Genomic DNA, 22,872 nt, shown 5'->3' on the forward strand with positions numbered 1-22,872 from the left:
TAGATTCCTCGATGTGGGACTAAACCCCTCGTGTGAACGAAACGTTGATTAATTGTGATATAGTTAATCGTAAGGTAAGCAATATATGATTACGTCACATTATATGTACACATATGCGATCTTTTCTCTGTTATGCCAACAACAATTATGAAGTATGTCGGGCCACTGGGTCCGATCAGATTAGCCTCATAGTTGGCACGAATGTTGAGGCATAAGAGTGTGGTCCAATTAACTACGATGTTATGGTTAACCAAGTCAAAATTCTCCACCGGTCCGACCCGAGTCGGACTCGAAAACGGCTTAGGGTTGTCCTCAGATGTAACTCACCCTCCGTATGTCGCCGTTGTTCTGAAGGAAGCGGAGAGGGGAAGATGGCGGTGGACATGGGGAAGCTGCGATGGGGGGAGCTGGAGGACGACGCGGAGGACCTGGACTTCCTGCTGCCGCCGCGGGTGGTGGTGGGGCCTGACGAGAACGGGGTGAAGAAGGTGATCGAGTACCGGTTCGACGAGGAGGGGAACAAGGTGCGGGTCACCACCACCACCCGCGTCCGCAAGCTCACCCGCGCCCGCCTCAGCAAGCGCGCCCTCGAGCGCCGATCCTGGCCCAAGTTCGGCGATGCCGCCCACGAGGACGCCGGCGCCCGCCTCACCATGGTCTCCACCGAGGAGATCATCCTCGAGCGCCCTCGCGCCCCCGGTTCGATCCTTTCCCTTCCCTTCCTCCTCGTTACCTTCTTTCTCCTTTTTCTTTCCGGGAGACTCGGTAGTCATCTTTTTAGGGTTTTCTATTAATACTCGATCTAGTCGTTTTCTTCATGGGTACGATCGATCTCGTTTACACTAAATTCTTTCTGAAGAAGAAAAGAACGTCAAAAGGTCATTATTTGTGATTGGTGATGCCAGTTTCTTTTTTCCTTCTCCTATTGCGAAAAAAAAAGAAGGTTTTTTCATGTAGGAAGTTTTCAGTCCTGGATCTATGGCGCAAATCCATTTCTTTAAGGCACTTAGTGGGACTTGGTTGAAGTTGCGTGGCGTAATTTAGGGGATCAATATGGGACCTTGCCTTATCCTTTGTTTTCCTTGATTACTTTTATCTGGATCTGAGTTGAAAAGCCAATTACAATATCTGATTATGTTATGTGAAGCGAATTCGGGCTGCTTCTTGATTCCTTTGTATGTTTCACTTTTAATTTTCTTCATGAAAAGCAGGACAGTATTGTACCATTTCCAATAATTCCGAATACAGGCCTTTAAAGAGAGCCTGAAGTTTCAGTGCAGTTTGGATGACAACTTAGCTAGGTGATGGGTGATATTGGCCTTTACCTTGTAGCATTCGACAAATAATTATAAGGGGCATGTTCTCTAACTTATGGGTTTAAGGATTAAAGGCAAATCAAGTGCCTCACAGGTTCTTTTCTAAGAAGCACAAACACGTGCTTTTGGTTGACGCATCCGGCACGTGTCAAGACACATGGACACATGTGTCAGATACTTGCTTGCTGCACTGCACTCGTGTGGCCCTCAGAGTGCCATATGCTTTACAAGAAAAGAAATCTGGAGATGGTCACAAGAAAACATATATCAATTATATTCAAACATTCTTAAATATTATTTGACGGACTCAACTTTTGTTTTGGATACTTAAATTTTGATAATTTTAATTGTTTTAACCTGTATAATGATATTTATTTGTTCATATTGTTGACTTTATAAAATTTAAATATAAATACTATAAAACTCATGTTAATCAAATATTATATATACATATTAAAAAATACATGTGTTCTCGCTGTGTTCGTGTCCTAATTTTTTTAAAAAATGGCATGTCGTCGTGTCCATGTTGCGTTGTATCTGTGTCCCTGTGTTCATGCTTCTTAGGTTCTTCTTCCTTCTCAATTCTCTGGTGATTGCTCTTTTTATTATTTTAATACAACAAGTCATTCGGGGACATTAAAATGTGTCTGACTTGGCTTTTGTTATATCACTATGATATAATCAATTTTGGTTGTGTCAACCTGATGTGACACAATTTATCTGACTTGGCTTGTTTTGTGGGTGTTATCACGTTTGGAAGAGGGGAAACTGCCTTGAGGGATTGCAGTCACGACCCAATCAAGGAAAAAATTTTCTCACGTTAAAAAAAGGTCCATCTTGTTTTGGTCTTACAATAACAATAACAACAACAACAAAACCATAAGTTTCAACTATTTGGGGTCGATTATATAAATCTTTTACCACCATTGATACTGTAATTTGGTCCATGTTTATAAAAAATGGCATAAGAGTTGCTGCCACAAAAATTAGTCTGTTCATCACAGGCAAGAAGAACATGTAAGAAGGTTGGGTGTTCAGTCTTAGTAAGTTCGAATTGAGATCACACTTGGAGGGGCCTTCTTATATAATGCTTATTCCTTTAGATGTCAAGCTGACATGCCATGTCCAGTACTCGGACTGGTTGGCTTCACGTGTTCAAGAATATTGTTCACATCATTATGTCTCATTTTTAATCTTCTTCATGAGATTTAGTTCTCCATTGTACCATATAATGAGTCCAGATGAAAGCCTTGAAGGGGAGCCTGAAGTTTCAGTTTAGTTTGGGTGACAACTTAGCTATGTATGGGTGATATATTGGCATTTAGCTTGTAGCATCCAACAAATCATTTTAAAGGGCATGTTGTCTAATTTATATGGGTTGAAGGATTAAAGAGAGAAAACAATAGTTTTTTAGGAGGTTCCTCTTACCTCTCAGTCCTCTAGTGATTGCACTTGTTATTGTTTTAATAAAATAAGTCATTCAGGGTAACTAAAACGTGATTAACTTTGTTGTGTTATAGCACCAACTAAGAGGATAAGTGTGAAAAAATGTAACTTAGTCCTAATTTGGGATTCACTAGTGGTTTCTTTTGTTATATTAGTAGCTCATTGGATTAGTGACTCACTATGTTATCATTGTTTTTGTGCTTAATAATTATTTTATGATAATGGTATCTTTTGTTCAAAGATTATTATTGTTATTTTTGTTATTCTATTCAACCTTGCTTTGGACTGTAACTTTACTCTATATTCCTGCTTGTATAATTTATGAGCCTGTATAATTTATGAGTGATCATTTTTGCATCTTGATGTTGATAATGAATAAGGTTGCTATCTTAGGCATATTTCGGTTTGGACCTAAACTTTTCATGGTTTTCCCATATGCTAGATGGGATATGTTTTGTTTTAGATACTTTGTATATGTATTTTTTACGTGCTTTGTGCAACTTTATCTACACTTCCCTCTATTATACCTTCTATCATGTCTTAATTAAATATTTTGAAAAAAGTGTTATTCACTGATATGGAAATGCTTAACTCATTTATTTGGTGGAGTTTAAGTTGTGATGGGAGATAATATTCATCTTGTCGACCATTTTTCTTGATGGTGTCCTCAACACCTAATTTCACAATACACACAACTTGGCAGTTGGCAACAATCTGGATCAATAGATAATGTTAATTTAGTCATGAACATGAATGATATTTATAGAAAATTTTCAGGTTCCTGTGGAAGAAACTGTGTTGCTTAACTACTTTGTATGGAGACTCGGCATTGTCTGGATATCTTATGTTGCTAGCTAGTGATAGGTAGAAGTGTAACTACTTTGTATGGAGACTCAGCACTGTCTGGAGATTTATCTTAGGTTGCTAGCTAGTGATAGGTAAAAGTTTAATTATTCTCTTGAGGTTGGACTATGAAGAATTTTAGGATTATCTCAATATGTACAATTATGTGATTTTATAGATACTGTAGGAAATCGAGGGAAACTTATTAAGATGATGGTGTGACCATGTGAGGGAAATTAAATGAGGACTGAGATAACTAAGTGGGCAATTATTAGTAGTAGACCTAATTTTGGGTGGGAAGGGTTATTTTGAGTAGTCTTAATTTGTTATTGTAACACCATACTCCTAATTCGTATCCTACATGTATGATTGGAATATGATGTCATCTATTCGTTTACTAATGCTATAAAAAATAGTATAGTAGAAAAGTGGACGATTTTGAAAAATGCTAATTTGCCAAACAAAATGACAAGGGTTTCCCTTTTACACATTGGTGTTTGAATTTTGTACATATGTTATAAGCACATAATCTCAAACTACACATGGACTTTTAATCCAAAACTCATGTACATAAAAATGTGCCTAGTCATTGTCTATATCTACTTTGGCATGAGTCCATACCTGTTTATCTCCTTACTCATCTCATGGATGGAGGAATAGTATATTTACTTGCAAAATAGGGTATACAATGAGTGATAACCCAGAAAGTATAAACTTTCAATTTAACATATTAACGTGAGCATGCATTGTGCCATATTTTAAATCTTTTTAAATCAAATGCATTAAACATTTCACAGCAAATGTATCATAGCATGACATATGCCTAATAAGGAGACAAAATTCTCACTTAAAGTGAATCAAAACACATCTATTCAAGAATAATTCATAGTACCTAGCACCAAAGATTGTAATTTCGATCAATACCAGTATATCGAGCCCTGCTTGGTATGGCGTGTACCAAGGTGTACCGACGATACTCCCAAAATCATTAAAAAAACCTTCAAAAATACTTGAAAAATAGAAAAAAAAAGTTAGACTAAAATTTTTAAGTTAGAAATAAATATAAATTTTGTATAATTTTAGCAAAAAGAAATATAAATTAAGAAAGAATAGTATCATATATCTTTTTCGATTACATTGAATTGACCTAATATCGATCAAATTTCGATTAAATCATCATTAAGGTTACTAATCATGGTATTAAAAATCTAATTAAACTTATTATACCATCACAAATATATGATTGACTCCTTAATATGCATGAAATATAAATATTTGACTTATTAAGTGTCTAATTTCAAAAAAAATCAATATTAAACGTATTAATCACAACATTAAAGATCTTAATTATTTCCTAGTTAACATTATTCTATCATCAAAAACATATCAAACAACATATTAGCTATTTTGTTTTAATTTACTTGTAACTCCCAATGTAAAACACATATTTTGCAGGGTCATAATATGTCCAAATTAAAATCCTTTTATTTTAATTTACTTGTAACTACCAATACAAACAATAATTTGTAGCAAAATTTTGGTATAGTATTCTCTGAATTAGACTATATCTAACCGATAAATTCACCTAAATTCCATCATCAATTTGTCAATAATTCAACCTATAATCTATCATATAGTGGTTACCAATTAACGAACTATATAATTCTACGAAATAATTTTGTTTCACTATTATTGTTGACCAAACCATCATAAATTATCATAACATTTTGTAGGAGCTCAGGAGCTATATAAAACTAAAACTAGAATCATTAAGAGGCTAAAGTTCCATTCAAATTCACTACTTGAATGAATTTGAAACTATGTTTAGTAAATGTATACAAAATTTTTAGAATCTTCTATTATGTTCTGCTAAAACTAGGTTGAGACTACTTGAGTTTCTCAGGCTCATCTTGGTGTATAAAGATGATATTCATTCAATTCTAAATCTTATAAAACCCTAAGGGATCTTTTTACGACATATCAAAAGAATATGGTTTAGTCATATTCCTAAGGATGTCAATTTAGCTTAAAAAAAAGGAGATTTTGAGCACATATTGGAACACCCATAACTCTATGCACGAATCTCAGATTAACGCAATACAGAGGCCTTAGATTCATAACAAATTCATATACAACATATTAAAAAATCAGAGATTAAATCAAATTTTAGGTTACTCAAAAGCAGTTAAGAAGTTCAGTCTACAATCTACAAAACTAAAACCCTAGGTTTAAAGGGGGAAGAGTTAGGTTTTCTTACCTCACTCTTTAGGGAGAAGAAGTGGAGAATTAGGGAAAGGTGTTGGGTTGGTAAGGAGGATAAAGACAAAACAAGGGGTGCTCGTTTAAAGCTGCTTAAGAGGTAGCCAAGAGGTCTTGGGTTTAGTCCCCTATGCCTCATCTGAAGTTTCCTTTTTTTTCATTTATTTCTTAACATAATTTTAATGTTAATACATCTTTATATGAGCTTAATTTGGGTTGATAAAAATAAAAGATTTTCACTCTAAGTTTATCCTTCAATCTCATTTATGGAACTCAATATTTCTTAGGGTAACACTCTTCTTTGATTTCTATCTTCACTTAATTATCCATTACTCGATTCATGCATAAGTAACTTGTTATCTTCTACATACATGATGTTTAAACCTCAAGTTTACTTTCTTTAAACATGATTAAACTTATTCAAGCCTTGAGAATCACTTAAGGCTTAGTATAATACAAAAGTATTTTTTAATCATTGTATAGATGATTATTTTCATGACTTAACCTCATACTCAAGTTTGCTAGCCAGCGATTTAATAAGGCGCTCGGGCGCCTAGGCGTTCGGGCAAGGCGAGGCCCGAGTGCCTCGCTTCACTTCTAGGCGGCGCGGTTCAAAGAGGCGCCGCTTGGGCGCTCGCCTGAGCCCAGGCGCTGGGCGCTTCGGGTGAGCGCCTAGGTTAAACCAGGCGACCGAACCAGGATTTTAGGTCTGGTTCGGTCTCCGGTGGTTAGTTGGTTCAATCGAACCAACTAAAACCGATATCAGTTGTCGTTGCCTAACCCTAACCTTGTTCGTTGCCACTGTTGCTCCCGCTCCCGCTGCTCGCCGCTGTCGCTGCTCACTACTACTACCGCTGTCGCCGCTCCCGCTGCTCGCCGCTCCTGCTCCCGCTGCCGCTGCTCGCTATTGTTGCCGCTATCGTCGCTTGCCGCTCCTGCTCCTGTTGCCGCTGCCTCCTTACACTCCCACTCCCGCTGCCGCTGCCTCCATACACTCCCACTCCCGCTCCCGCTGCCTCCTTACACTCTCGCTCCCGCTGCCGCTGCCTCCTTACAATCCCGCTCACGCTGCCGCTTCCTCTTTTCTCAGTCAGCACCCCCTTACACTCTTCCTTCTTCTCCTTCTGTATACTATTAACAGTATATAACAGTATACTGTTTTAAATATAATTATTTAAAATTTTAAATAATTATATTATATATTTTTATATTTTAGCACCTCGCTTTGCTCGGGCGAGCGCCTCGGCAAGGGCCTAGCGCCTTGGGCGTTTTTGGACCTTAGCGCCTTTTGGCGCCTAGCGCTTTTTAAATCACTGTTGCTAGCACAAATAGGTTTGTCACATTGGACTATATTTTTTCGCTGCAAAACATACTTAAAATAGACATCAATGCTTATATATACTTTAAATAGTATTTGGAAGAACTTTGTGCATGACATTCTTGAATGCATGTATGTCAATTATAAATACCAATAACATGAGCATGTCATATGTCATGATTTTTAACCATAGACATCATAAAAATATATTTTTAAGTAATGATAGCATATGTATTTTATTTGTGCTTCCATTGGCATGTTAGGTGTGTTGTATGTGTGAGAATTTAGGTACTACAACTTATCAAAAAAAAAAAAGAATTTAGGTACTACAATTCTTCCATCGTAATAAAAATTGTCTTTGAAATTTCCTACTTGAGTAGCTTTGGACATTTCTTACTTTTGTTTTTTCCTCTTTGAGTTGTTTCTTTCATTTTATGATTCCTCCATAGCACTTTGACTAATGAAATCTTCTTATTTGTGAAGTTGTCTCCATATCAAAAATTTATATAGCATATTCCATGTATGTCAAATTTTCGCCCAATTCTATTGGCTCTTCTTCTACGACATGAGAAGGATTTGAAATATATTTCCTTAACATTGATACATAGAATACATTATGCACATTTACTAATGTAGGAGGTAAGGCCAAATCATTAACTTCATCAGGAATTTTATATGGTCCTACATATCGACGACTTAGTTTACCTTACTTTCTAAACCTTACAGCTCCTTTTATTAATGCCACCCTTAGAAATACCTTGTCTCCTATCTCAAATTTTAAAGAGCTCTTCACAATATCTATATGACATTTCTGCCTACGTTGTGTCATTTTCATCTTTTAGCAAATCTTTCTACTACTTTTTTTGTTTCTTTAATCAAATCCGGATCTATATATTTTCTTTCATCCATCTTAACCCACCCAATGAATAAGTGATTTGGATTTCTTGTCGCATGATGGTGCCGTCTCAATTGTTCTTTGATGACTATTATTTATAGGCAAAACGTGTCAATGGTAAATATTTGCTCTATGATTTTTTAAAGTTTAAAACACATGCCCTTAGCATATCCTTTAATATTTGAATGATTCTTTCAGATTGATCATCTCTTTGAGGATGAAAAATAATGTCAAAAGCTAACTTTGCTCTCATTGCCTTATAAAGACTCCTCTAAAATCCTAATGTGAATCTTGAGTATTTATCTGACATAATAGCCCAACGTTCATCATATCTCTTACTAGTTTAGACAAACCTATGATAAAATTTATGTTGATCTCTTCCCATGTCCATTGGGGTATTACTACCTGGTGGTTCTTGATGTTCTATTTTTAATTGTTGGCATACGAGACACTTCTCAACAAATTAGACCATATACTTCTTCATTCTTGGTCACCAGTAGTATTATTTCAAATCCCTGTACACTTTTGCTATTTTAGGGTGCACTAAGTATAAAGCTGAGTGTACCTCTATTAAGATTTTGTGTTTTATGCCACTTTCTTTTGGTACACACAATTTATACTAAAATCTGATTACTCCCTTTGAAAATCATTTTTTTTGGCCTTAATCTCAGACCTTAATTGGTTCAAGCAAGGACCATTAACTTGTAGCGCCTTAATTTTCTCTAATAGTGTTGGTTGCAATGACAAAGTTGCTAGTCTCCCAATTAAACATTTAATGATCATATCTGTTTCAAATTTCTACATGTCTATTTGGAGAGGCTTTTAAACTATTGATAAAGTAGATAGGTTGGTTGACTTTCTACTTAAAACATCAGCAATTACATTTACTTTCTTAGGATGTTAATTAATCATATAATCATAATCTTTTGTTGATTCCAGCCATCACTTTTGCCTAATGTTCAACTTCTTTTAAGGAAGTATTTCAAATTTTTGTGATCATTATAGAATTCACATTTCTATCTCATACGAATGATGCCACCAAATCTCTAGGGTAAATACCACCATTGTCAATTTCAAATCATGAGTCAAATAATTTGTAACACCCTACTCTTGGTCCCATCCATGCCCTACATGTATGACTAAAGTAGGATGTTACTTTTTAATTCTTTTACTACTATCAATAGGAGTGTAGCAGAAGAGTAGGCAATTTTAAAAGTAAAACATGTTAATTTACTAAACAAAATGACAGAGTTCTCCCTGTACACAGTGATTTTGACACTTTGTCACAAATTTAGCTAGAATTGCCTAAGTCATGAGGCGCCCTTGTAGTAAAGTCACGGACTTAGCTAGGGTTGCCTAAGTCGTGAAGCACTCTTGCGGCAACTTCTCGGACTTAGCTGGTATTGCCTAAGTCATGATGCGCCCTTGTGATATATGCGTCCGCAAAAGGTTAGCCTAGTTGCAACCTCGTATAGGTCCCGAAGGATCTGTAAAATAGCAAGTTGATTAGTTTGAAAACGAGCGGCGAACAAGTCCCGATGTTTCGCGAAGAGGGAAGCTTTATAAGCAATTCAGTGAGCACCTTGAGTGCAAGAGAGAAAAGAGATGAAGGAGAAAACAAGGACTTTAGAAGGTTGAACGAACAATTGTAAGTCTGTAAACAACTGCTCACTTGGTGTCGGGCACAAAGGCAAGTTCCCGTTAAGTTAACATGCAAACTTGTGAAGATTGTTCAACGCCCGACCCAGCGAACACTGATGCAAGCAGAGTCCCATCATCAAATTCTTGACCCAAATCGCAGTAACGGAAAATATTAGTTGCAAGAAGAAGGGGATCAAATCCAAGGTAGAGAAAGAAGACCTAGATCGAGGAGAGATCACTATGGTGGCGTCGGAAGGAGCCCCATCGATCGATTGTAGGGTGTGGAGATGCTGCCGCACCACAACGACGAGGAGAAGTGGCTGGCGGGGGACATCGTCGACATTTAGCACAACGCCTTAGTTGGAACCCAATCCTGTTCTGATGCCTTAATTGCTAAACGTAACCTTCACCATTCGCCCAACATTGTTTTGCTTCTCGTTTGACCCCGATCTCCTATCCTGTGTTAGGATTCCAATGACTTGAAGGATACGCTCAGGTACTTGGTGCAGATGCTATCGGAGCTACGGACCTCTATGCTCTCTCTGCATAAATACTACGAGCTCCGTGAGTTAGGATATCTGTTTGATCTTGCTTGTAGTGAATGTTGCTTATGTAGAAGTTGAATCTTAATGTGTTTCTTTTTCAGGGACTAGGAAGATATGCGAGCAAGGGTTTTCAGTTATTTTAGGTGTACCGCCCGGTATGCCTTGGCATACACCTCAGTACATACCGTACCGAGTAAGGCTCGGTACGTTGGTGCAGATCGAAATTGTGAACCTTGACAAGGAAACAAATCAAGAAAATTCACTTATTAAAACCAAGGTTTGACATACTGGTCCGAGCTGGTGTGTCGATCAACGGCACATGTGTTGCTTTGTACTGGTGTATCGACACAGTACGTCGATGCGTACCGTGTTTGGACGAGGAAGAAAAAGAGGTTGAAGAGGAAGGTTTGTTACAGGAACGGAAGACGAAGGAGGAGAGAGGAAGAAGAAGAAAGAAAAGGAGAAGTGCAACGATACTTGGGAAGTAGCGACAGTAGTGATAGTGTCGAAGGGAAGCAACGATATCACAACGACGAAGAGGCAGTGTCGTTGCAGTGGCAAGCAGCAAAGAGGCGGTGCCGCTACAACATCGTTACGGCGAAGTGGCGAAGAGGCAGCTTACAGCTTCGTAGTTAAGAAGAGCCCTAATTTGCTTTTTTTAGTGCTGAAATGGATTGGGGTCCATCACTTTTTTATTTTTTTATAATTTTAATTCGGATCGCTCGAAACAGGGTGGTTTGTGTATTGGTACGTACCACCCAAACTACATCGTTTTGGGCAATACGACAATCCCTGATTAAAACTTACCGGATGATCGAGCAGTGTCCATGCTTTTACAGATATAGACAGTCCACATGGCTCATGACCACAGCTCCGATACCACAACATGTAGCACCATATTTCTACTTTCATTTATATCCTATATGCATGACTGTAATAGGATACTACCTTTTCATTTACTAATGTTATAAAAAATAATATAGCCAAAAAAAGGATAATTTTGAAATATGTTAATTTGCTAAACAAAATGACAAGGTTTCCTTATACATATTGGTGTTTGACACCTGTACATACGTTATAAACACAATCTTAAACCACACATGCATTTTCAATCCAAAACTCATGTACATAAAAATGTGCCTATAGGTCGCCATCTATACTTGCTTTGATATGGGCCCGTACTTGCTCACCTCCTTATGTATCTTATGGATGGATTAACAGTATCCTTACTTGCAAAACAAGATCTATAATTAGTGATAACTCAGGAAGTATAAACTTTCAATTTAACATATTAAGATGAGCATGCATTGTGTTATATTTTCAACATTTCAAAATCAAATGTATTAAACATATCACGACAGATGCTTCACAACATGATAGATTCCTAATAAGGAGATAAAATTCTGATTTAATACACATATTCAAGGATAATTCATAGTACCTGCAATAGAAATTATAATATATTCATGAACTTTATTACATATTTCATAATATATATGTGCACTCTTATACCGCACGTCATAATGCATATATGTACTCCCACACCGCACATCATAACATATATGTACACTCGCATACCACATGTCATAGCATATACGTGCACTCTCATATCACATGTCATAACATATACGCGCACTCCCATACTGCATGTTATAATATCTACGTACACTTTCACATTATACATTATAATATATATGAGCATTCCCACATTGCACGTTATAATATATACATGCATATTATTTTTTTTCATTGCAATTCATATATTTTCATGCTTATGCAATGCACACATTAATATTGAGTTTAGACCTAGCTTATGACCATCTTGTCATTCAAAACATGTTTTTAAATATACATTACGCTCATGATCATCTTATCTTTTAAAATATACTTTCAAACATAAATTAAAAACATGTCAATCTTATTATTCAAAACATGCTTTCAAAATACATTTTGAGTTCACATTACACACACACACACACACACACACACACACACACACACACATATATATATATATATATATATATATAAAATCATTATTTTGTAGTAAATTAAGCTTATACTTTATTTGCCTTAAAATGAAGTTTTCGTGATAAGGCCATGATCCTCATTGGTTGGGTGTGCTAGGGAGCTGAAAACATATCAAATTTAGAACATAGGGTCATGATACGTCTAAATTAAAATCCTTTCATTTTAATTCACTTATAACCAAGGTTTGTAATTTTGTACCTTATCGAAGTATCGAGCTCAGCTCGGTACGGTACGAGTATACCGAGAGTATATTGCTCGATATATATATATATATATATATATATATATATATATATATATATATATATATATATATATATATAGTGACATCGTCTCGTTTCTTCTCCCCACAAACCTCGCGAAGCTTCTTCTCCCTATGCGGATGAGGAGAAGTTGCAGACGATGCCGAGGCCTCGTTGCCTCAGATGAGGAGGCGACATTTCATTTGCGGCGTCCGGTGAGGGAGGGCGGCGACGGATCGGGATTGTCGAGGGAGAGTGACATCGGATCTCTAGGTTCTCCCTCTTCTTCCTTCTCCCTCGGCTAATACCGCCCAGTAGCGGGCGGTGACGATCGAAATCGACCATCACCGACTGATTTCGCGTGGTAATGGGGCGGAAACAGCCCCAATCGACGGTATCGCCCGGTAGCAGGTGATCCGCGTACCGATTTGCTGGCGGACCGGTACGTATTGCCCGGTACGGGCGGTATCATTTGAAATTAAAAATATAGCTTATAACTCCCAATGCAAATTAATTTTGGTATAATGTTCTCTGAATTATACTATATCTAACTTATAAATTCATCTAAATTCCATTATCAGTTTGCCAACTATTCAACTTATAATCCATCATATGGTGATTACCAATTAACCAACTACACAATGCTACAAAGTAATCTTATTTCACTATTTTTGTTAACCAAACTATCATAGATTATTATAAAATTTTGTAGGAGCACAGGAGACATATAAAACTAAATGTATATAAAATTTCATCTAAAAACAGAATCATTAGGAGACTAAAGTACCCTCCAAATTCAACTATCATTTTTTATTCTGTTCTATTGAAATTCGGTTAAGACTGCCTGAGTTTCTAAGGCTAATATCTTGGGGTACAAAAATGATATTCACTTAATTTCAAATCCTACAAAACACTAGGGATCCTTTTATGACATATCAAAAGAGCAAGATTTAATTATATCCCTATGGGTGTTAATTTGGCTTGAACAGAATCCCTTCACGAAAAACAAGGATTGTAAACACCCATAACACGATATACCAATATCATATTAAGACAATATCAGAGGCCTTAGAAACATAATTAATTCATATACAACATATCTAAAAATCAAACATTAAATCAAATTTTAGGTTACACAAAAGCAACTTAAAGACAATATGCTAAACTAAAACCCTAGATATAGAGGGGGAAGAGTCAGGTTTTTTTATCTTAATCTTCCTTACAGTCAGGGTTCTTGAGCTTCAATGAAGAAAGGATTGAGCAACTGAGGGAGAAAGTGAAAAATTAGGGGAAGGGGTTGGGCTGGTAAGGAGGATAAGACCAAAACTAGATCTGCTTAAGAGGAAGCTAAGGAGTCTTGCGTTCAATCCCATATGCCTCATCTGCAGTTTTTTTTTTCTTTTCTTTTCCTGGCATCATTTGAATGTTAATACAACTTAATATGAGTTTAGTTTGGGTTGATAAAAATAAAGGGTTTTCACTTTATGTTTATTCTTCAATCTCACTCATGGATCTTAGCAGTTTTTAGGGGAACACTTTTTTATTTTTATCTCCGCATAATTATCCATTACTCCATGCATGCATAAGTAACTTATTATCTTCTATATATATGATGTTTAAATCTCAAGCTTACTTTTTTTAAAATATGATCAAACTCATTCAAACCTTGAGAATCACTTAAGGCTTAGTACAATGCAACGGTCTCTTCGAATCACCGTGTGCATTCTTATTTTCATGACTTAACTTTATACTAAGTCCGCTAGTATAATTAAATTTGTCGAGTCAGAGGATCATACCTTTTCGCTATAAAACATACTTATAGTCATCAATGCTTATATATATTTCAAAAAATATTTGGAAGAACTTTGTGCATCATATTGTTGAAAGCATGTACATCAAATATAAAAACTGATAGCATAAGCCTGTCATATATCATACTTCTTAAGCATAGACATTTAAATATATTTTTAAGTAATGATAATATATGTATTTTATTTGTGCTTCTATTAACATGCTAGGTGTGTTGTAGTGTGAGAACTTGGGCACTACAATGATGGTGTCCAGGAGTTTGAAGAGAAGATACATATGGGTCAGCGAAAGCAAAATTTTCGTGTTGATGGAGATTGAGGCATTGTTACTAAGAAATCAGTTCCCACTCGAGCTGGCATTCTCATGAAACTGAATTGGGAAACTTCTGCTGTTAGGTTTATAAGTTTGTGGGATCGATCAACCCAATGGAAACAGATAACTAAAAGAAAAAAGGTTAAGGATGGTCATGGAAAGGGAACAGGAAGGGAGGATGTAATGGCAATGTGGCTACCCATTTGACCACTGATGATTGCATTCTACTTCCCGAGCAATCCTATTTGAGAGGAAGTCTTAGTTTGAGAGAAAGATTAAACAAGGGATTCTTGTATTTACACTTGGATCTCCTTTCTAACCTTGTTACACTGAAACTAGAGAAAACTCCCACTATTAATCTTACTTCGTGTTGTTAGTCTATACTAAGATAAAAGCTTCCACATCAGATTCTTCTGTTAGGTTATTTGTTTTTTATCCATAGGAGTACCTGAACTATTTCATAATTTACCTTTTTCCTGATTTCTGCTTTAGTACGTTTTGAAACCCATTTCTAACACTAGCAACTATCCGCTGAAGAGAAAGGAATGATGCATCTTATGCCTGTAAAGGTTGGACGTATAGGTATGAATCAATGATTTTATGGATTTTTCAAAAAGCATTGGATCTGGAGGCAAAAACAAATCTAAGTAGGCATTTGCATCACATTATATTAATGTCAAGAAGGATGATTAAACAAAAACATAGACAAATTATCTTTAGAAAGTTGTTAGTACTGTGAGATGCATAGATCGACGTTGTTTCTAGTCCTGTTGACTTTGATGATGTGACTTCTTCCTTAGGTGATTAAGGATAAACCTGAGATACATAATGTTTCAAAAGTTGATAAGTATGGTTATGATAAATTCACTTGATTACTAGTCTTGTTGATTTTTCTTGATAAGACTTGGTGACTTCAGTGATAGAGGGCAGACAGGAGAGATCATGTCAAGGAAGTTTAAAATTATTTTGATGATGAGCCATTTTATCCTCGGTTAGTCATGATTCAGCGCAAGGAGTCTCAATAGAACCAGAACAATGCAGTTCTGTTTGGAGAACCACTTAATATAATTGATAGTTTTGAGGTTTAGCATACGTTTAGCTGATTTTTGGATGCTGTCGGAGGGTTAATGATACTGACAGTGACACTATTGGTGCACGGAATATTTTTGGAAGAAAATGTATGACTTAGGTGTGTATTTGTAGTGGAGTGATGAAGTTGGCACTTTGCTCAATCAGATGCAGCATCGTGTCATTGATTCTTGATAAATGTGTGATAATAAGGACCATATATTTGTTCTGATTTAGCCTTTGTTTGAGGGGGATACTGTTCATATGTCAACTGGGGATTGTGCATGTGAAGTTGTGTGGGTGTCTTGCTATCATGTATGATCTCCATCTCTATTATGATTAGTTAAAGTTGGTTCATATATCATCGTGCTGTTCTTAGCTATAGAAAAAGTCATTTGTTCATGTTCAATCTTTTGTGGATTTTTTAGGCCAATGCTATATAAGACATCATAAGCTTCACAGTTATGACATGAATTCAACATCACAATAAACAAATGAGACAGGACCTGTATTTTTACTCAAATTTAAATTTAGACTATCATGCATGCTTTCCTTACAATTATCTCTCTTTTTTCTTGTTGTCCATCGACATCCACCTTTTAACAGGTAGCAAAGCCGAAGAGCCAAAGGTCGCTGGAGATCCATTAGCTGCCATGGGCAAAGCTGGTGCCGTCCTTATGGTGTGCAGGACCTGTGGCAAGAAGGGTGACCACTGGACATCGAAGTGTCCTTACAAGGATCTCGCACCGCCAACGGACAGCTTCATCGACAAGCCCCCAGGTGCTGAGACCGTTGCGTCGCAATCTGGCACTGGCAAGGGTGCGTATGTGCCGCCCAGCATGAGAGCGGGTGCGGAGAGGAGTGGGACGGAGATGAGGCGTCGGAATGATGAGAACTCCGTGCGTGTCACCAATCTTTCGGAGGACACCCGTGAGCCGGACCTGATGGAACTCTTCCGGACCTTTGGCCCTGTCACTCGTGTGTATGTTGCTGTAGATCAGAAGACTGGAGTCAGTCGAGGTTTTGGTTTCGTCAACTTCGTCAACAGGGAAGACGCAGAGCGAGCCATCAACAAGCTTAATGGCTATGGCTATGACAACCTCATTCTGCGAGTCGAGTGGGCGACACCAAGGCCCAATTGAGTCTCTTCTGGCTTCAAGCTGTTCAGATGAGGAACCTTTTCTTTCTGCTGCTTTTTGTTTTGTCCGTAAACTTGATATTGAGATTTGCACATTTTGCATGATGCTAAATTGTTTCTAAGAACGCAGCATATTGGTTCGGATAATGCTTGCACTACTGTTATTATTATTAACATTATTATCTGCCTTGAGTGTGGAAAATGAAAATTATATTGTTGTTTTAGTCTTATAATATTTAATTCCCACTAAAAAAATATCTTCTTAATGCTCAAAATTAAAATAGTAATGATACAATGAAATTTAAATATGGTTGAATTGTTTTCTTCACACTTCAAAGTCTTCTCAGATAAATGATTACCACACTCACGTTGTTCGAGCTGTGCCATGCCAACGCCAGCTTCGTCAGCAGGACCGTTGCATTCGAGCACCCCGTGTTCGAACCCCCACTGCAATTGTCCCCCTCGGTCGCGTCATCCCCTGCCGTCGCCGTGCTATTCCGCAGGCACGTCCGCGCGATGCCGCACGCCCCCTCGTTGCTCACCACATCCCACAGCCCGTTGCTCGCCAGGAGCAGGCACTCGTCCCCTTCCTTCCTCTCCGTCACCTCCGGCTTCGATATCCATGAGGTGCATGGCACATCAAGTTCCAACTATACAACTATGCAACATAACCACCCCAAGAGCCTAGGGCGGTGTCGTCTGACACCGTAGAAGCACCCCCCAGAGACGCTATCTCGTCATAGGGGATGTCCCACCCTCATAAGGGTCAGCGGGCACACCAAACTAAGGTGCGACGGACTCTCGCACGCAGGGATAAATATCTCTGGCCAACCCCAAGGAAGGGGAGAAAGAAAAAGGGGAAAAAAAACCAATCTAACTTGTTCGTCGGAGGGGCCAAAGTCGGGACACACCCGACGAAGGCCTTTTTGCAGAGAGGTGGTCGTCATTAAGCCGTAGGCGCCTTCACCCCAAAGTCGTCTCCCAATACGCAGAGGAGGGCGACCCAGTGGCTCGGATCCGACAGGTGCCAGTCTCATCTCCCGATCCAAAGAGGAGCTCACGTGGTGAGGAAGGTCGTCATCTATCCTAGGGACGAGCGGACACGTCTTCCCACAAACGGAGCTCGAGGTCGACGAACCTTGGAAAGACAACCCTCGCATTCCCACCAGAAGTTCTCGACGTTGGCAGATGGGCCTAACCGTGTTGACTCATCAATCACGGTACATTTGTTAACCAACAGATGGATAAGAAACAAAGACGATGAATGAAGATAACAGGTGATAAGGTCTCACGATGGAAGCAAAGGGTGAACACGACTAGCAAGTGACAATGATAAGACAAAGACGATAGATGAAAAAAAAAAAAAGGGAAAAGAAGGATTATTTATGAGATTAGCGACACAATATCAACAAAAAACGAAAAACAAAAAACAAAGGGCATATTTAAAAAAAAAAATAGAAAAAATATATATCTAATATATTTTTTAAAAAAGTATTTGATACAAATTATTTTTATTATTATTAATATATTTCATGAGACATGCACCACTAAGACTCCAAGTGGCTTCTGGTTCTCGGTGAAAGAGAGCGTTCCCACCTCGTTGGACGGAGGTGTGTCCACGCCCGATCGACATCCCCAACTCCTCCGGCAGAACCACCGTGATGCTTGGCAGCTGTAGGAAGACAAGTGTCGGTGGCTCGTCCGCAGCATTGCCCATAGATGATCGTTTTCTCGCGTACATACATACGGATGCTGATACGTATTCTCTACCATATATGCCAAAGGGAAAAGATGAAGAGCCTCTGAATTCTTTGATGGTTGCATACGGAATGTGTAGACGACTTCAGGGCACGAAAGCGAGTCCATGAAAACAAGAGTTGGAGCACCAGACGTAAGCGGATGAGTTGGTGGACTGATAGAGACTTAACGGGTGGATCTCCCGGAGGCGGAGACCACGGAAGCGATGGGGCCCACTAGGCGGAGGATTTCGGAACGTGGGTGGGTAGTTGGCAATTGACTCGTTTAACTCGGATTAATCACGACTAATTATAGATAATATTAATTACTTTAAATCTAATATATTTATAAATATATAAAAATAAGGTTAATGTTGTCTGAAAAGTAATCCGAAAGAATGAGATGGTTTCCACTGAGAGTCGATCATAATTCACCATAATGAACATTGTGTTCTGATTGATTGATTGATTGATGAGATTATTCTTAGTTTTCTTTCAATGGCCAAAGTTGAAGGCCAGCATAGGCTATTTGGCCCAACTGAGAACCGAAGAACCAGATGGAAGTATCCTATCCTCAACTATTTATTTGATAAATTCTCGAAAAAAATTTTAGTTTTAAGAAATTATTATAGAGCATTCTTATTTTTTTAATTTTTGTAGAGTGTCTTTTTTCATAAAATATAATTTTGTCCATTGCTTACGCCCCATTGATCATCACCTCTACCCCTAGTCACTTGCTCTTTCGCCCCGGTTGCCTCTATGCATAGGTCTTTGGCCATCGTCGCTCCTGGTATACTCAATAGGTACCATTCTAATTGTGTTATCGGGGGTATTTGAAAGATTATAATAAATAAAAGATGCGTTTGAGAAATATGAAAGAGTAGATATCCAAAAAAAAAAAGTCAAAAAAAAAAGCTTTTCCATATAATTAACCCATATTAGTTATATATTTTTAATAGAATACATAATAGTCCAACCAGTTTGATCCACCGATCTCATCATGATAATTATGTATGTGTAATGCTCAAACATTGTGTTTATTTATGTTTAAATCTTTAAGGTAACCTGTTTGTGAACCTTTTATTCTGAAAACATCCAATTGCTTGAGACTCTTTATACTGATTCCTGAGCATGTTTTACTACCTAAAACTCTAATTATAAGAAGAAAAACAAATCTGACTTGCTATATCAAGACTTAACCTCTCGTGTTTGGCATAACTATATAGACTAATATTTACTAATCTTGATTTGGCAAGCAGAACCTAATAATCCATGTGGCATTTGCATTCTTTTAGTAATTGTATTATATAATAAAGATTTAATCATAAATCTCAACAATAGACTTTTATAATTCATTAAAAAATAATGATGTAGAAAAATAAGAGACATCAATTTATTAATCACCGTCGCTCTATTTTCTTTTGATCTCTCTAATTCTTAAGGTCATGTACAACAAAAATGACAATAATGTCATAAAGTTCAATTATTTGGGGTTGACTATATATCTTTAGTTAACTGAAGATTATTTAAATATTTATTTATAGTATTTATTAAAATAAAAATATTTAGTTTTTACTTATAATTAATATTAAAATAATTTTCTATCTTCATCCATTTGTTTTCGTATAACTAATAATTATTTTACCTCTTTTGATTACTAATAATTAGCACATACATGTACTATCTTAAACGATTCTTTCTTATTTTATTTTTTTATCAAAATAATATTTAACTATTCACGAATGAAATATTTCTCTTCCTATAATAACTTCATACTTTTTAGGAATCTCATTGCTAATAAAACTCTTAATTCTCAATTCTATTGCGGCTTCAAGATCAATTCAACAATTGACTTGTGTGGTGAGACAGTGGTAGATCTAGGAGGATGTTTCTTTATCTCATTCTACCGATAAGTAGTCTTCCATATTATATAAAATATATCATCTTTTCTTTTCAGGAATATCAAGGTTTTAATGTGGTTCAAGTCAATACACAATAATATGCAGTAAGATTTATGATTGTGAGGGATGACAGTAGGATCTTTTTCAAGCGTGTTCTTGAAGAAATCAAAGCTTGTTCTTCATCATGTGACCCAACTTGCAAACAAAACTTGGCTCAGTCTCTTGCAAGCTTGATTAAACTAATCTGATTTGAGTTTGGAGTCTAGTTGAAGGATCATCATTAAGATTCTTTGGACATATTATATATTTCTGGTGGAGCTTGTTGTTTTCTGATGGTTTCTGCACCTTGGGGTGATGTACAAAGTATTCAATAAGATTCACAAGCAAGGAAATTGAGTTGAAACTGATTGCTATCATTTTAATGAGTAGTTTATGTCAAGTGATGCACATCAACAGTGTTGTAGAGAAATTAATTGTGAGAGGTGTTAACATTTTATGCAAATCATGCAGGACCAGTTTGATGCTTCTTGATTTGATTAATGCATGTATATTTAAGTTGGGGCATTTGGGAGCCAACCAGACATGGTGTTCAGCAACACAGCCAAAAAGAGTCAGACCACTGACAATATTAGTTATCTGCTTCATGATTCCACATTGGTTTCATACTTCTTTTCACTCACTAGGAGAAAGAAATCTGGTCATGTCAAGAACATAGATCAAGAGATTTGTCATAAATTGATTCCTGATGATAGTAAAGAGCTTCATGATCTATTACTAGTATTATTAATCATGTATTTAATCTCGTATTGAAAGTGAGTTAATACTTCGATTGATTTATAAAGATTTCATCAATATATTCTCATTAATTTGAGCTTAAATATTTTGAACTAGTGATTTAAAATCAACGAAATTAACAATTAGTAGTTAAGAGAGTCTAATTCTTTTTAGATCAATCATTAGGTCGAGTAGTGACAAGTGAATTATCTAAGATGTACAAACTCTTGATTTAAAGTTATTATAAAAATATTAATAATTAACTTTGATAATGATTCACCAAATATTCACTTAAAAGTCCGAAGCAAAAGGCCAAGAAAAAAGATATATTTCGAGGCATAAACCCTAGTAAGCTTTTTTTGATGTCATGATCCGATTACAAGAGATAATCGATTTATTCTTGATAGACCATGTGATTTAACATCCTCGTTAAAACCCAATTATAATCCATGATTAAATCTTTAATCCTAATACTTGCATTTATGGGTGTGATGTTGTCGTGAACATAGAAAGAGAAGACAAAGATCCAAAGCATAATATAGAATCAAATCTTTATCATCGTCCTTTCTACTTAGACCATTCAACATGTCATGTACTAAGTCGCTCTGATATAAGTTATGATGTCTAAATTGAATAGAATTATGTGGCCAAAACTACTTAAAATCAAATTAACTATAAAACACTCGTAAATCAATTGAAGTCATCTTCTTCCATTTCCATATGGGCTGAAAGTGCTGCAGTTTATCTCACCTAGCAAAATCTATCATATCATATAATCAAAAATAAAATGACCTGAAATAGGGAATAATTTCTAGGAAAAAGAAGTACAGCAAGAATCAAAACAATGGAAACCTAATTTGGTGCCATCTACCGAGACCACTAAATACTTTGAACTGTTGTTAATTCATGTCCATCTGGATCACAAGAAGAAAAGAACACAATTCAAACTGACAATTATGTACTTTAAATCCTAGTTTTGTAGGCCGCCGCCTGTTCGATTCCTTGAAGAACAAACATTCACTCACTCTTATGCAAAAGCTTAAGGTCTATAAAGTACACTGTCACCTAACATTCAGTAACAAAGCTTGTGATGAGATCATTAGATGAAGGAATATTACTGTGATGAAGGAAGGGAAGAGAACATTTTATGGCAAACAGAGGACTGTTCGAATTCAGTACACAGAACAAACAGTCATGAAAAAGCATGCTTGTAACAATTAGCAGTAGCTTTCTTGTCCAATAGAAACACACACACATGTAGTAGTTGTCTTTAACACACTGATAGCTGCAACGAAGGCCACTGTTCTTTCTTCCTACTCTTTAATTACTGTTTACAGAAGATCCCTCTAGAAGAAGGAAGAGAGAGAGAGAGTGATCGTCTAATTTGTATTAATATGTTCCTCTCCTATTTATACAGATTAGGAGAGAAGATTTTTCTCTAAAGAATTTTTCTCAAGAGATTTCCTTAAACAATTAAGGAAATCTCATCTACTATTAGGCCCCCGCAAGATGATGCTCCTATTAAGAAAACCAATCCTGAACCGATGTAATGCAAAAATTTTACAAGCTAGATACTTCATGAGTGAGTCGGCTAATTG

General features: G+C 36.7%; 1 protein-coding gene across 1 annotated transcript; it reads left to right on the plus strand.

The window, feature by feature from the left end:
• Positions 1-301: 301 nt before the first annotated feature.
• Positions 302-17,087, plus strand: LOC135671507 (uncharacterized). The gene is made up of 2 exons (XM_065179680.1): positions 302-699; positions 16,332-17,087. The coding sequence occupies exons 1-2, from the start codon at positions 372-374 to the stop codon at positions 16,865-16,867; spliced, it is 864 nt and encodes a 287-aa protein (XP_065035752.1). The 5' UTR covers positions 302-371; the 3' UTR covers positions 16,868-17,087.
• The last annotated feature ends 5,785 nt before the right edge of the window (positions 17,088-22,872 follow it).

The sequence above is a fragment of the Musa acuminata genome, unplaced genomic scaffold (genome assembly GCF_036884655.1).
Source record: "Musa acuminata AAA Group cultivar baxijiao unplaced genomic scaffold, Cavendish_Baxijiao_AAA HiC_scaffold_1139, whole genome shotgun sequence".
Lineage (NCBI taxonomy): Eukaryota > Viridiplantae > Streptophyta > Magnoliopsida > Zingiberales > Musaceae > Musa > Musa acuminata.

Bases quoted from the DNA above. Each gene is read 5' to 3' on its own strand.
- LOC135671507 (XM_065179680.1), top strand. From the start codon at position 372: ATGGCGGTGGACATGGGGAAGCTGCGATGGGGGGAGCTGGAGGACGAC. The intron at 700-16,331 runs GTTCGATCCTTT...ACCTTTTAACAG, and splicing joins CGAGCGCCCTCGCGCCCCCG to GTAGCAAAGCCGAAGAGCCA.